General features: G+C 43.6%; 1 protein-coding gene across 2 annotated transcripts in view; it reads left to right on the top strand.

The window, feature by feature from the left end:
* The first annotated feature begins 2,566 nt into the window (after positions 1-2,566).
* CHFR (checkpoint with forkhead and ring finger domains) overlaps positions 2,567-13,699 on the top strand; it is a 36,688-nt gene continuing 25,555 nt past the window's right edge. The window contains exons 1-5 of one of the 2 annotated variants that reach the window (XM_074300203.1): positions 2,567-3,947; positions 5,598-5,697; positions 8,221-8,330; positions 10,497-10,556; positions 10,692-10,904. In XM_074300203.1, the coding sequence (XP_074156304.1) occupies positions 3,848-3,947; positions 5,598-5,697; positions 8,221-8,330; positions 10,497-10,556; positions 10,692-10,904 (583 nt within the window). In that variant the 5' untranslated portion in view covers positions 2,567-3,847. The remainder of the gene's footprint in view (positions 3,948-5,597; positions 5,698-8,220; positions 8,331-10,496; positions 10,557-10,691; positions 10,905-13,699) is intronic. The other variant, XM_074300213.1, reaches the window with a different exon arrangement.

The following is a 13,699-nucleotide window of genomic DNA, read 5'->3' on the forward strand; positions in this document are numbered from 1 at the left end:
TGTGAGCTTCAAATTGAGGACTAGCAGAAATGATACACTGCTGGGGCTTTGTTCAGGATACATTTGAATCCCTCTTGTATTTATAGGGACCCACTGTCAAGATTCTCTTTCTTGGATACCTTAGTCAGAGCTGGGGAAAGTCTGACCCCCAGCCATATAAGGCCCATGAAATCATTTGATCTGGCCCTGCCAAGGCCAGATGAGGAGCAGAAAGCTATATACAACAATCTTCCGCTGTTTGAGTTTTTAAGCTGAACATTTTGTATAGCTCACAAACAATGGTCCTTGGCAGAAAAAAATTGGTTCTCTATCCTATCCCTAGTGCATCCTTCAAAGATCCACTAGAGAAAAGAGCACTTGTCCCTTCTTTTGTTTTAGAGTAACTGGGCAGTTCATTTTCTAGTATATTTCCTTTACAAGTCAAGCCAGTCTCTCTGAGATAACTTTTGCATGAACAAAAACATTACCATATTCATTTTGAAGGTGGAAACTGATATGAGCAGTGGGGATGTTGAATCCCTAGAATATTAGTACCTAATGATTCACCTAGAACACACCATGGCAGCTCATCCATGTTCATTTATTTTTCGTATTTTGCTTTTGAGTAGATCTGGTTTCTTGCCTTATTGTGACATGAATCTAATTATCTTCTCTGAAATCTTTACAGCCCACAGGTCCATAAGAGGAGGTTTGCCTAATGGCACAGAAATCCTGAATAATCAACTCCAAGAGCTTCATCTTTTCTGGGGAGTCCAATACCTCTTTGAAACCTTTATGAGGTTATTTGATTTCCATTTTAACTAACTAGCCTGTTGTGCTAGTGAAACATGAATTTGAATCTTTAGTTGGAATGACTTGTGTGTCCAGAGGTCCATTAAGAGGATTTCAGATGCCCTATGTGTATTTCAGGACACTCAGGAGTGAGGAGGGAAAATACTATTTTCTTTTCTCTTTTGTCTATGTCTTGGGGCAGACTTTGGGAAGCACTGCAGGTAATCTCTACGAGAAATTTTTATAATAACTTAGTATCCCCACACTGATGGAGAGTCCTCTCAGTGTGAGGATAGGGCTTCTATCTCTCACCTCCCTGGATCCAATAGGCTCTCTTTTATATTTGATCCTGGAGGCAACAGGGAGCCATTGAAGTTTATGAGTAGAGGGTGACATGGAGATGGCAGATGGAATGCAAAAGGAAAAGCATGAAGGCTGGTTTAGCTGGGCCAGACTACCCTGACAAATACCTCCAGCACCTCTCACCTGGATTATTGGAATACCTGGTGGGTCTTCCTGCTCCAAGTCTCTCCCTACTCCTGTCTATCCTCCATCTAGCTGTCAAAGACATTTTATTTTTTTAGAATAGATCTGACCAAGTTAGCCCCTCTTCAAGGGTTCTTTAGGGAAAGGGACCTATATGTGCCAAAATGTTCGTGGTGGTCCTTTTTGTAGTGGCTAGAAACTGGAAAATGAATGGATGCCCATCAGTGGCTGAATAAATTGTGGTATATGAATGCTATGGAATAATATTGTTCTGTAAGAAATGAACAGCGGGATGAATACAGAGAGGCTTGGAGAGACTTACATCAACTGATGCTGAGGGAAATGAGCAGAACCAGATCACTATACATGACAACAACAATACTATATGAGGATGTATTCTGATGGAAGTGGATATCTTCAACATAGAGAAGATCTAATCCAGTTCCAATTGATCAATGATGGACAGAATCAGCTACACCCAGAGAAGGAACACCGGGAAATGAGTATAACTGTTTGCATGTTTGCTTTTCTTCCCAGATTATCTTTATCTTCTGAATCCAATTCTTCCTGTGCAGCAAGAAATTCGGTTCTGCACACATATATTGTATCTAGGATATACTATAACACATTTAACATGTATGGGATTGTCTGTCATCTAGGGGAGGGGGTGGAGGGAAGGAGGGGAAAATTCGGAACAGAAGGGAATTCAAGGGATAATGTTGTAAAAAATTACCCATGCATATGTACTGTCAAAAAAAAAAAAAGAGTTATAATTATAAAATTAATTTTAAAAAAATAAAGAATAGGGTTATCAACCCCATGAACAAATATAAAATCTTCTGCAAACAGAAAGTCCTTCATGACCAGACACTCAGCCTTGATCTTTCCCATCTCCTTCAGGAACTCTTTCTCAAACCTTCTTAATTCTAGTGTCTTTTCTCTGTTGACTTTCTCCAATTTATTCTATATGTAGTTTTTTTTGGTACATAGTTATTTTCATGGTATGGACCCCCTTAGAATAGGAGCTCCTTAAGTGCAGGTGTCTTTTGCCTTTCTTCGTATTCTCAAATCTTAGCATAGTACCAAGCATTAGGCATTTTATAAATGTTTTATAGTTAGTAAATTTTATTATTCATTATATAATTATTTATTATTAAATATATAATTGTTAATTGTTAGTTATAAATGTTTATTATTTAACTTAATAGTATCAGTGTAATTCATATCAGTAATTTATTAATATTACTTATCTCTAAATATTATGCATGGATAACTTTAATGTGCAATTATATAATTAATACTATATTGTCAGTATTGTTTATTATATAGAATGTATTAATATCACTTATTTTATATTTATGCACTGATGTATAACCAGATATAATTACATGTTGCCATATAAAATTTCTATATTATCACATATGATACAATTAATATTTTTTATTACTGCACCAAGCCCGGAAAGACAGGCTGGAGTCAGATTGAGGCTTCTGCAGTTTGCTCCCAGGGCCGTACTTTTTGAAAGGTCTCTCTGGTCTCTTCGTGATGGACAGACTGCAGAACGAGGCAGCTACTGATTAGGCCAGCTTCGGAGCAGCAGGCCTGGAATCGGGAGGACCCCAGTTCAAATTCGGCCTCCGACATATGTAATAGTTGTGTGACTTAACCCTCGCCGAATAGGACGTAACTACGTAATGACATCAGAGATGCTCTGGACTTGCAGGAACCAGTTCTAGGTTCTCCAATTCTGGCTGTCACTTATGAGTCGTGTGTAAATCTGTAAATGGCCTTCCAGTCCTACTGTGTGACGAGTATTCCTGCTCTGATACTGGCTCGCCTAGGTTCATTCGTAGGGTCCCAAGTACCAATGATTTTCTGAGCTCCTTCTTGCCCCCACCCTCCCTCCACTGCTCCAGATTCTTTTGTATTTGCCCTAATCTAAAATGGCCACCGCCCCGGCTTCAGAGCAGTGGGCCAGAATGAACAAAGCAAGAAAGGCTCGTGCCCAAAACAAAGATGGCTTCCCACGCTCCTTTTTCCGCCCCCACACGACGGAGGGATGAGGGCATTTTCTAGCATCCTCGCCGCCCATCTCTATGCCCAATTCCGTGCCCTTCTAGCCGCCGCTCTCTCTTTAGGCCTCCGGGCGGCGGGGGCCCAATCACGAGGAGTGTTTTCAGTATTGGCCCCGCCCCTCATCGGATCAGCTGATGGGTTTGGCGATGTCTGTTGACAGCGGAGGTGGGCAGAGTCCTGGGCAGCCGAAGTACAGGCACGGCAGCCCGGGCCCGAGCAGGAGCACAGCCTCGGGGGCCCCGGGCTCGAGCCAGAGGCGCAGGCGCGGTGCCCAGCGCAGGCGCAGACACAGCCGCCGACCCCGACGCAGCCTCGCTGGACCGAGGCCGGACCCGGCCCGGGGCGAGCTTGAGAGCCGGAGCCAGACGGAAGAAGGAAGAGCCCCGGGGCTGGAGGAGCGGAGGGCGAGCCGGGCCCGGGCCCGGAGCTGAGGGAGGGCGCCGGGGTGGGCCCCGGGCCGGCAGCTAGGGGGCGCCTCCCTCTTCGGGGCCGGGCGGGGCCGATGTGAGTCCAGATGGAGCAGCCCTGGGGGAGGCTGATACGCCTGGGCGCCGCCGAGGGCGAGTCCCCGGTGCTGCTGCGGAGGAAGGAGTGCACCATCGGGCGCAGGAAAGGTGAGCATCCCCGTGTGTGGGCCTCGACCCTTCCTCCCTCTCCAGCACGGCCGCGAGCATTTATCCAGCGCCTGCTGCGTGCGCCAGCCCGGGGGAGGAGGTGCAGACAGAAGCAGAAAGAGCGAGCCCCTTCCGGGTTAGCGGGTCATCCCGAGCCGCAGATTAATACTCCCCGTAGCCTGGGCTGAAGGCGCCTTCCCCAATGGGCGACAGACGTTTCCTTTCCAAAGTCTGGGACACATCTAAGTTTAGAAACCTAAGAGCGTTGTCCCGAGGGTGGGCGGCCGCCCCGAGCTCCGGCCCTCCGAGCCCCGTTATTCCCTTTCCGCACGGAGCTTGTGTGTGTGTGTTGTGTGCGTGCGGCCTCCCGGTTAGATGGAGAGCTCCTTGAAGGCAGGGACTTTTTTCTGGCACACTCACAACAGGCACGTGATAAGAGCTGGCGGATTCACCTCCTGGACGGCCCAGTCCAGCCCCCTCCGGGCTGTGCTTCCCTGAGGGTCCGAGCAGGGCTCCTGTCCTGGGGAAGCTGCAGAGGGCAGTCACGAAACGCTTGTTTAGGCTTTTACAAGTTCTGTGGAGGAGTGGAACAGGCTTAGAGGCGAGAGGAGGCGGTGGCAGCGAGGAGGGGCGTAACTTGTCACAGCTGTGCCGAAGGAAAATTACTTTGACATTTGAGTAAAAAATAAGCTGGAATAGGGAGAAATTATAGGCCGGACATCCGATTAGGAACTTGTGGCAAACTGGGGAGAGGGAGAACTCCGAGGCAGGGAGTGCTTGGAGAAAAGGAGTCACGTGAAAGGACGGAGAAGCGGCAGGCTGGCCACTGATTGGATGGACAAGTGAGGAAAGCAGGGCTGTGGGAAAAGCCGAACTTAGCCGGGGAAGGACGGGGAGCAGTCCGGCTGCTGGGAGCGGGGGCTCTAGCTCCAGCCAAGCTGTACTTGAGATGAATCATGGTTAATTGCTCATGTGGTAGAGCCGGTTACTAGATGGCTGCCGCCCTCCCGCATGCAGCTTTGTAAGCCTAACTGGCCTCCTCCATAGCGACGTCGTCCTAACACTTCCGTGGGTGGGAAAACAAACTCCGAGGCCCGGGGTGACCCAAAATTTGGATCTCCCACGCCCAGTTCCCCCACTCCGGAACACGTGCTAGATAGAGGAGGAAGGAAGAGAGGAGGGAAGTAGTTTGGATTTCCCCTGTCCTAGCGCAGGGAGCGCGAGAGACAAGTTCTCTTCATCCCATCATGTTTGTGCCCTGACTTGTATAGTGCGGAGTCGTGTCCAGCCGTTCCAAACACTAAATCATTTCCAATGGAGTTTCACGATCAGTACCTTTATCTAACTTGCATTTTGTGCGATCATTTTGTTACAACTGGATTTAATGGGCAGTTTTGAAATTTGGGACTTTAAATCAGTAAAAAATTCAAGTCTAGCTTTAAAAACTAAATAATACACTAACTTCTCATTTTTTTGTAACTATGAACTGTTTGATATTCTACCATTCTCTAGTATGAATATTTTCCTACGTCCATCAGGTAGGAACTTGCCTCAGAACCACATACCTTGACTGAAAAAAGAGCATTTTATAATTAATAGCAACATTAATAGCAGCTTTTTCCTGACCCCCTACAACAATCCCTATTTCAGGTTGTGACCTTTCATTCCCTGGCAACAAATTGGTATCTGGAGATCACTGTAAAATAGTGGTGGATGAAGAATCTGGTCAGGTCTCTCTAGAGGATACCAGGTGAGCTTTCCTCCTCCCCTAAGTCCCCTCCAACTCTTCTTCTAAATCACTTGTGCGGGTTCTGGAGTATCATTTAAAATAGGCACACTCAGTGTGGACATTAAGAAAGGAAAGAAAATTCTGTATTTTCTCTTTTTTAGGAATTTTAATTTCCAGGAAATGCAATTTTTTGTCCTATCATGTAATGTATATTTTGTGTAGTTTGTCAAGGTAACAAAGTGAATTTTTTCAGGGAGAGAGCAGTCGGGGAGGTAAGGCAAGAAATTTATGAATGAAAACAAAATTCTGTTAAACTAAATATTGCTTGCAAAGGCTTTCTAGCTTTCAATGAAGCTTTTTCTCACAGAACAATAATATTCTAAAATATTCATATACCACAATTTATCTTTATTAGAGAAACTTATTGCAAAAACTTTTCCCCCAGATTCCTGTTTTTCATCTAATTTTAACATGTATTCTTTTTATTTTGAGTTCCAAATTCTCTCCCTCACCCATTGAGAAAACAAGCAATATAACCATTATACATGTTAAGTTGTGAAGACATTTCTATTATCAGCTCTTTTTTTGGTTGAATTGGTTTTGTGTAAAAACTTAAATTTTATGAAAATTTTCTGTTTTACTCTTTGTCTCTTGCTTGTTCATTAATTCTTCCCTCTCCATAGAGCTGAAAGGTAATTTCTTCCTTGCTGCGCTAACTTGCTTTGTGATCTCTCCCTTTATGTCTAACTCGTGCACTTAAAGCACACCGTCTGAGTTTATGTGGGTGTGGGATATTGATTGGTACATATCTAGTTTCTACCAGACTACTTTCTAGTTTCCTCAACAGTTTTTGTTGGAGTTCCTGCCCCACTTTCCCCACTTCTCTGGGACTTTTGGGTTTATCAAACATTAGGTTACTCTGCTCATTTGCTTCAGTCTAGTATTTCCCTAATCTGCTCTACTGTTCAGTCTCTCTTATTTCTTATCAGTGCCAGGTTATTTTGAGGATTACAATTTTGTGGTATAATAATAGCTAACATTTATGTAGCGCCTACTATGTTTCAGTCACTCTCATAAGCACTTTACAAATACTGTCTTATTTGATCCTCATGACAAATATGAGAGGTAGTTGCTATTGTTCTCCCCACTTTACGATGAGGAAATGGAAGTAAACAGGTTAAAATGACTTGCCCAGGGTCACACATCCATTCCATGCTAGGGTGGATTTGCACCTGACTTGTCTGCAGGCTTATCACTCTGCCCACTGCACCCCCTTGTTATCCCCAGGACAGCTTGAAATTGAATAATGCTTTTTTTCTTTGACTTCCTGGATATTCTTGAACTTTTGTTCCTCTAAATGAGTTTTGTAATTTTTTTCTAGTTTCAAAAAATAATTCTTTGGTAGTTTGATATGGTGCTGAATGAATAAATTAATTGAGGGAGTATTATCACTTTTCTTACATAGACTTGGCCCTATAAGTGGCTCTGCACTTCCTTGCTTCAAGCTCAGTGCTCTGTCCCCTGCACCGCTTTGCCCTGGAGATTGCCTAATGATGAGCAGGGAATGGTATAAAAGACGTTGAGCCAGAAGCATAGTTTATGGGGGAAGGGGAAGTCGAGTTTTCCTAATAAGTGGGAAAAGCTTGATTTCTCAACTGTCAGGTGACAGGCTGCACTCTGGCAGAGTAAGAATTGTTCTCTCCTCTCATCAGAGAAGCTGGAGACTCCATCCTGAGTGGAAGCTGACACCAAGACTGACCCAGAGAACCTGGTTCTGTCCCAGCTTGGCTCTAGGTGTTTGCAGGTCCTTGGAGAGCATCTCTGATGAACCTGGCGAGGAGAGGGTCCTCTGGTGCTCTCCTCCCTGTTCTTATCTCTTCAACATTAAAGCTTCTTTCTTCTCTTCATCCAATTAGTTGTCAAGGCTCTGGATTTTATCCACATTCTCTCTTGGCTGTTAAATCCCTTCCCACTCTGCAGCTCCTGCCCTCATCCAAGCTCCATTTTATCTTAGCTAGATTTTTATTTTCATTTCTAGGTCATCTCCCTGCCTCTCACCCACCTGTCTCTGCTGCCAGCTCTGTCGGGGGTATAAAGGCTGACAGGGCGGGCCACAAGCCTATGACCCAGGATGGACATGTTATTGCCACCATTAAAAAATGAGCTCCTTCAGGATAGGGACTCCCTTCTTTGTCTCAGTGTCCCTGGCATTGGTCACCTGCCTCTGTGCAGAGGGAAGTTTGTGCTGAGCCTGCTGGAAGAAGGGCCAGGTTCAGAAAGGGAAAAAGTCACACTGATGGGGTCTGATTCTCAGCTGGGCAGAAATGAGCAGGAAGCTAAACCTGTGAGTTGATGGGATGATTCTGGCTATAGGGAGTCAATAAGAGAGGAGTAATCAGGTTACTGTTGGAAGAGAGTGATTAGGAAATAGTTGTTGGATGGCTTTCTCTGGGTGTAACATAAATGCTGACAGCCCGCACCCCCAATATGCATCCTTCATATTGGTTTTCAGTGTTCCCTAATTGTACTTTGTCCTCTTTACAGCACTAATGGAACAGTAATTAATAAAGTGAGGATAGTGAAGAAGCAGTCGTATGCTTTACAGACTGGGGATGTCATCTACGTGGTTTACAGGAAGAACGAGCCAGAGCAAAGTAAGTGATTTGTGCTTCAACGAAGACTTTGGTCAGGCAGCCAACCTCATGGAAGGGACCGCCGAGGAGGGACTCCAGGGCAGCCCATGGCACTGGTGGCTCTCAAGCCACCCTGCAGCCATGTCAGCCACCAATGCTAGAGAATGTTTCTTAAACATGGCAGTGCTCCCAAACTGCTTGGGCTCCAGGGGCCCCAGGACTGAGTATTCCCTCTGCTTTGATGACCTTGGACCTCAGGATCTTTATCTGTCAAATTGAAGAAATGGAAGTAGCAGACCTCTAAAAGGAGGGCAGGCAAACGAACAAGCATTTATTATGTGTGTACTGTATGCCCAGCACTTTGCTAAGCACTTTATTTTTCTTCTGAGATCCCTTCTTTGATTCCCATGACAGTTAATGACTTGCTAAAACCCCTACTTGCAAACAGCTTTCCCTTTTCCACAGTATTCAATCTTTGCATGATTCCTTTCCTCTCTTGTTGATTGAGACGCACTCAGTCTCTGCTTGTGCTGTTCCCACTTACATAATTTTTGCTTCATTCTTTATAGTCTACCCTATTAGCATTTTCTGACCTAATGAAAGAAAAATGTCATTAACACTCATTCCTGGCAGCATGAGAGCTTCCCAGAGGCTTTTATGAGCAATTTCAGGATAATGACATTGAAGCCTTCCCTCATCATTCTTGTTGGAAGAGAGTTTTCATGGGCTTTCATCCCAAGAAGACCAGTGGGTATTTCATTGATCTGGGGCCTTTTTATCACCCCTGCTAAATGGTATGACTTAAAAAGATAAAGTTGACTCTTCTTTTGTCTTTGTCTCTGACCTTTTTAGTTGAGACACTTTATGACTCTGTGTCATCTCTGTGAAGTTAGGAAAGGTGATCTTGATCAGCCTATTAAAGGGGAAATGGCAGGATTGAAATCTGGACCCAAAAGATAGTAATGATTTTGTCTTTAATTTGGTAGACCCATTAGGTGTGTGCCCTAACAACCAGTCCCATTTTAATCATGATTTTATTGGTTCCCTGGAGAAAGGGTGGAGAAACTAATGATCAGTAAATTATACGGAGATTGTGAAGTCCAAGTTAGCTCCCTGTTGACCTCAGGATCAGCCAGAGTCAGGATCAGCAAAAGTCCTTGGTCTTTAGGGGCAGAAGTAAAGGAGATGGGTGAAAACTCCACAAGCTCTCCACAACCTCCTCTCTCCGACTTGTCCACAAAGTGACCCTGGCTTGTCTTACTCTACCCCCTAATCCCTCCTACTCAGCAAACTCTGGTGGCTCTTCTCACCTCAGGAGCAAAGATCATGATAATCTTTGGTGGCACCCCCACCCCTCACAGGCTCTTTCCTAGTTTTACTGTAAAGACCCTTGCTCATAAAGGCCTTGGCCTCCCCCTGCATCTAGGGCCATCTCATTGTCCTGATTGAGATCTGGCCTCTGGGCCCCAATGGCTCCAAAGGGGAAAGTGAGGCCAGGGAACTTGCAGAGCCAGAGCCCTGATGGCATAGCCTCTTGGAGAAGGAAGGACAGACCACATCCTAAGCCCCAGTATCTGGTGTCCTGGCTGTGCCTCCATCTCTCTGTCCAAGCATTTTCTCAGGCCCTCCTCATCTCTTTCACACCTCAGCCAAGGCTTCAGCAAGAAGCGTTTGCCACTTATTAATCTTAGTCTTTCCTCAGAACTGATCTCCATTTTATCCTGTCTCCATCTTGTTTGTCCATCTCTTAGGAGGCAGGAATTGTCTTCTGCCATTCTTTGTATCTTGAGTGTTTAGCATAGTGCCCGGCCCCTGGTAAATTTTATTGGCTGGATGGCACTTGGCATGTACGAAGTATTGGAGTTACAAATGAAAAGAGCTTAAAGTCTGCTTGGAAATGGAAGTTTCAGCTTCTGGGGGGATAGGAAGGAAGAGCAGAGCTGGAGGAGGGGGAGAGGATCTGGGTGAGCACGGTTTGAGGAGCGGTGGGAGTCCAGAGAGCCCTTTGGGAAGCATGCTATGAGCAAGAGATGGAAAAGTTTGATAACCACGGATAGGAACAAGAAACAGAGATGTTGCACTCTTGTACAGAAACCCTTCTTTTGCCAAGTCCTGCTTTTGTGCAGCATTTTGAAAAGCCCAATAGCTATGGTTGTTTTTAATTTTGCTGATTGTTTCTTCTTTTAGATGTTGCATATCTCTATGAATCTTTGAAAGCAAAGCCAGGCATATCCCCAGAACTCCCTGGTAAGTAAAACTTGAAACAGAACTGGGCCGAAAGCTAGAAACCCCCATCTCAGTAGAATTCTTTCAAATCATCTTTTCTTTGGCCTTTTCAACCTGGTCCCTGCACACATATTCCTTCTGGTTCTCTGGTTGCAGAGGCTACTGGAGGAAATGTGTGCAACGTGACCAAAGATACCTCAAGTTCAGAAGGAAGCGATGATACCCAGGTCATGCCATCCTTGCCCAATGATCAGTCTTGCTTTGAGGAACCACAGCCATCTACATCCACATCAGACCTCTTTAATACATCCTCTACCTCTCTCCTGGAGTCTGCTACTGCTGAGCAGGAGCATTCCTCTAGACCTGGCGGTGAGCTCATGGTTTGGGGGGAGGAGGGTAGATGACCCTTGTGAGAATAATACAGTTGAGTCTCCTGACATCTCTCTTGTGAAGACAGAGGAAGGGTTTTTCTGAGCATTTGAAGGTATTCTTAGCCCCATTCCCATTCTCCAGTCTTTTAAAATGTATGGGTTTTTTTCTATGGGCAGTGGAATCCTCCTGGAATTTAAGCTTCTTAAGATCAGGGACTGTGTCTGTATAATGGGACAAAAGTCTTAATAGCTTAAAATCATACCAAGACACTTGGGATGCCCTGCATGTGTCAGAACCCTAACTCCCAGAAAGATTATGTTGAAAATGGTAAGAATAGGCCCATTTCTCCTTTTAGGTGAGAGGTGAGGAAGAACAGAATTGTCTATAGCTGGCGGGAGGGGAGACAGCTCCTTGTTGTGTCTCACAGATAGGATAGGCAAGAATGGACTGTCTTTGCTGAGGAGCTTTGCCTGGGGCTTAGCATGGCCTCAGTCTATCACAGTTGGGCCTTGGGCTCTCCCCTCAACGCTTTATGCACCTCCACTTGCTCTGAGCGCTGTGTCACTTTACACATTGCCTTTGATTTTAAGCTTCTGGAAGACAAGGAACATGTTTCCCTTAAGAGAAAATATTTCTCCCCTATATTAATAGTCAATTATTGAATTAGGACTAAGGTTTTTTCCCCCTTCCTTTTCTTCATTTAGTAATCAACCTCTGTAGACTATTCATGCAGCCTTTGGAGTGCAGGGCTGTTAATGAGATGAAATATTGGGCACACTTAACTGGGAAAATTTAGATCTGGTCAAAAGGTAAAGAAATTTTAATTTTAAGTGAAATGATGAGTTCCAGCCCATTGTGTTCAAGTCAGACAAGTCTAGGTAGAAGTGGATTCCCCCTTTTGTCTAGGCTACCCCAGATATGATGATATGAGTATGGATAAATCTCTTTGACCAGGTCTGCATGATCAGTCATGTTCCCTCATTAGAATAAGTTCACCTCTCCTTACAATGTTTATTCTCTGATTATTTGTTAATGAATTGATTTCCACCCTCAAATATACCCCCTTTTCCAAAGTCTTTTTTAAGAGACTAAAGGTCCACAGGTTAGGTTATGATCACTAAGAGGAACAAATGAGCCCATTTTATTGACTATGTGTTAATTGTAGTTAATAAAATTAATTATGATTTACCCAGAAATTCTGTTTCTTGGAAATGTTCACTTGCTACATCCTCTTCTTTTTTGTCCTTCATAGATTTATGGTGTTGAACACATAGTACTTATTGGATGAGTGACCCAAAGAACCATTCTGTTGTTAAATCCAGATTTGAGCAAAGTGAGCTTTTTGTTCTTTCTGATGTCAATTGGCTTTTGGCATTTGCTTGATCCATAATAGTAATAATAATAATAGTAACTTTAAAAACATATAATACTTCAAAGAGAGCATCACACATCTCTATAAAAATAAGAATTGCTAATATTTAGCTCCATTTTATAGAATGAAACTGAGTTTGAACAGCGTGCCCATGATTACACCCATATTATCTGAGAAGAAATGAGACCCCAGTTTCCCTAATTCCAAACCCAATTTTTTTATAGTTGACTTGCTTTGATCAAATGCAATCTCGTGCTAAAGAATTAAGGTAATAATTGCCGATGTTTGTATGAGTCAGGAGAGTCAGGAGACATTCCTTCTAACAGAGATCTCTGAGGTGAATAGTTCTGTTATTCCCATTTTATAGATAAGGAAGTAAAAGTTACATTAATTGATTTGCTCAGGGTCACACAGATCGTAAAAAATAGAGTTGGAGTTGAGGAGTCAGAGGGGGTTTAACCCAATTTTCTAAATCAAAGTTGAGTATTTTAGGATACTATGACCAGATACTTTATTGAATTCAATTTTGCAAATCTGTTAAAGCCAAATGTTACTGATAATATGTTACTATTTGAAAAATTAAACTGATCAAAACCTGAAATTCACCAAACAAGATGTATAGAATCAAGAAGTGACTTTCTCTGTCCTCGCTAGCTCATTCTCACACTCACTCACAGACAATGCAGAGCTGTCTATACTTTGAACAAATTGAGTTGAGTAGCCATTTAAACTCTTACTACAGAGCACTGTGCTGGTCACCTGAAGAGGAAAACAATTAATTCATCCAAAAAGACATAATCTGTGGTCTCATAGTTTATGTTTTAGCGCTTGACATTGGCCCTTCTATATTTGCATTAGGCCTGTTTATGAAAATTGCTAATACCTGTGGAAGTATATTTGATATGATTTTGATAAAAACAGCTTTGGGGGCTTTTATCTATCCTCTAGCCAGGTGTGCTAATGCACCGAAATCACTAAATCCAGCATTGCCTCTCTATTATGCATAATAAATGAACCTATTAAGAAACAGTTTTACCCAACTGTGCTGGCGCTCTCAAATTTGAGTAGAAAATAGAGATCCCACATTTCTAGCTTGCTTTTAGAGACTCTAAAAGTAGATGGCTTTCAACTAAGGAGCATCCCAAGTATGTGTGTACATGTATATGCATGCTTGTGTGAACTACATTTGGTATTAATAACTGTTTTTTTAATTAGTGTGTGTGGAGCTACGTTATGTCAATACAGCTTGTCTCCTACCTGAGTTTGGGACAGATGGTCCCTAAGGCCTTTTCCCTATCTCTGATCTGAGCTCCAGAAATACCTAACTGCTCATGGGAAGGCTCTTGTTGCTAAATTAGAAAAAGCATGCACATTTGGGCACTTGGACTTGAAGTGGGACTTTTTTTTTTTTTTAAGAGGG

Source organism: Sminthopsis crassicaudata, chromosome 1 (genome assembly GCF_048593235.1).
Source record: "Sminthopsis crassicaudata isolate SCR6 chromosome 1, ASM4859323v1, whole genome shotgun sequence".
Classification (NCBI taxonomy): Eukaryota; Metazoa; Chordata; class Mammalia; order Dasyuromorphia; family Dasyuridae; genus Sminthopsis; species Sminthopsis crassicaudata.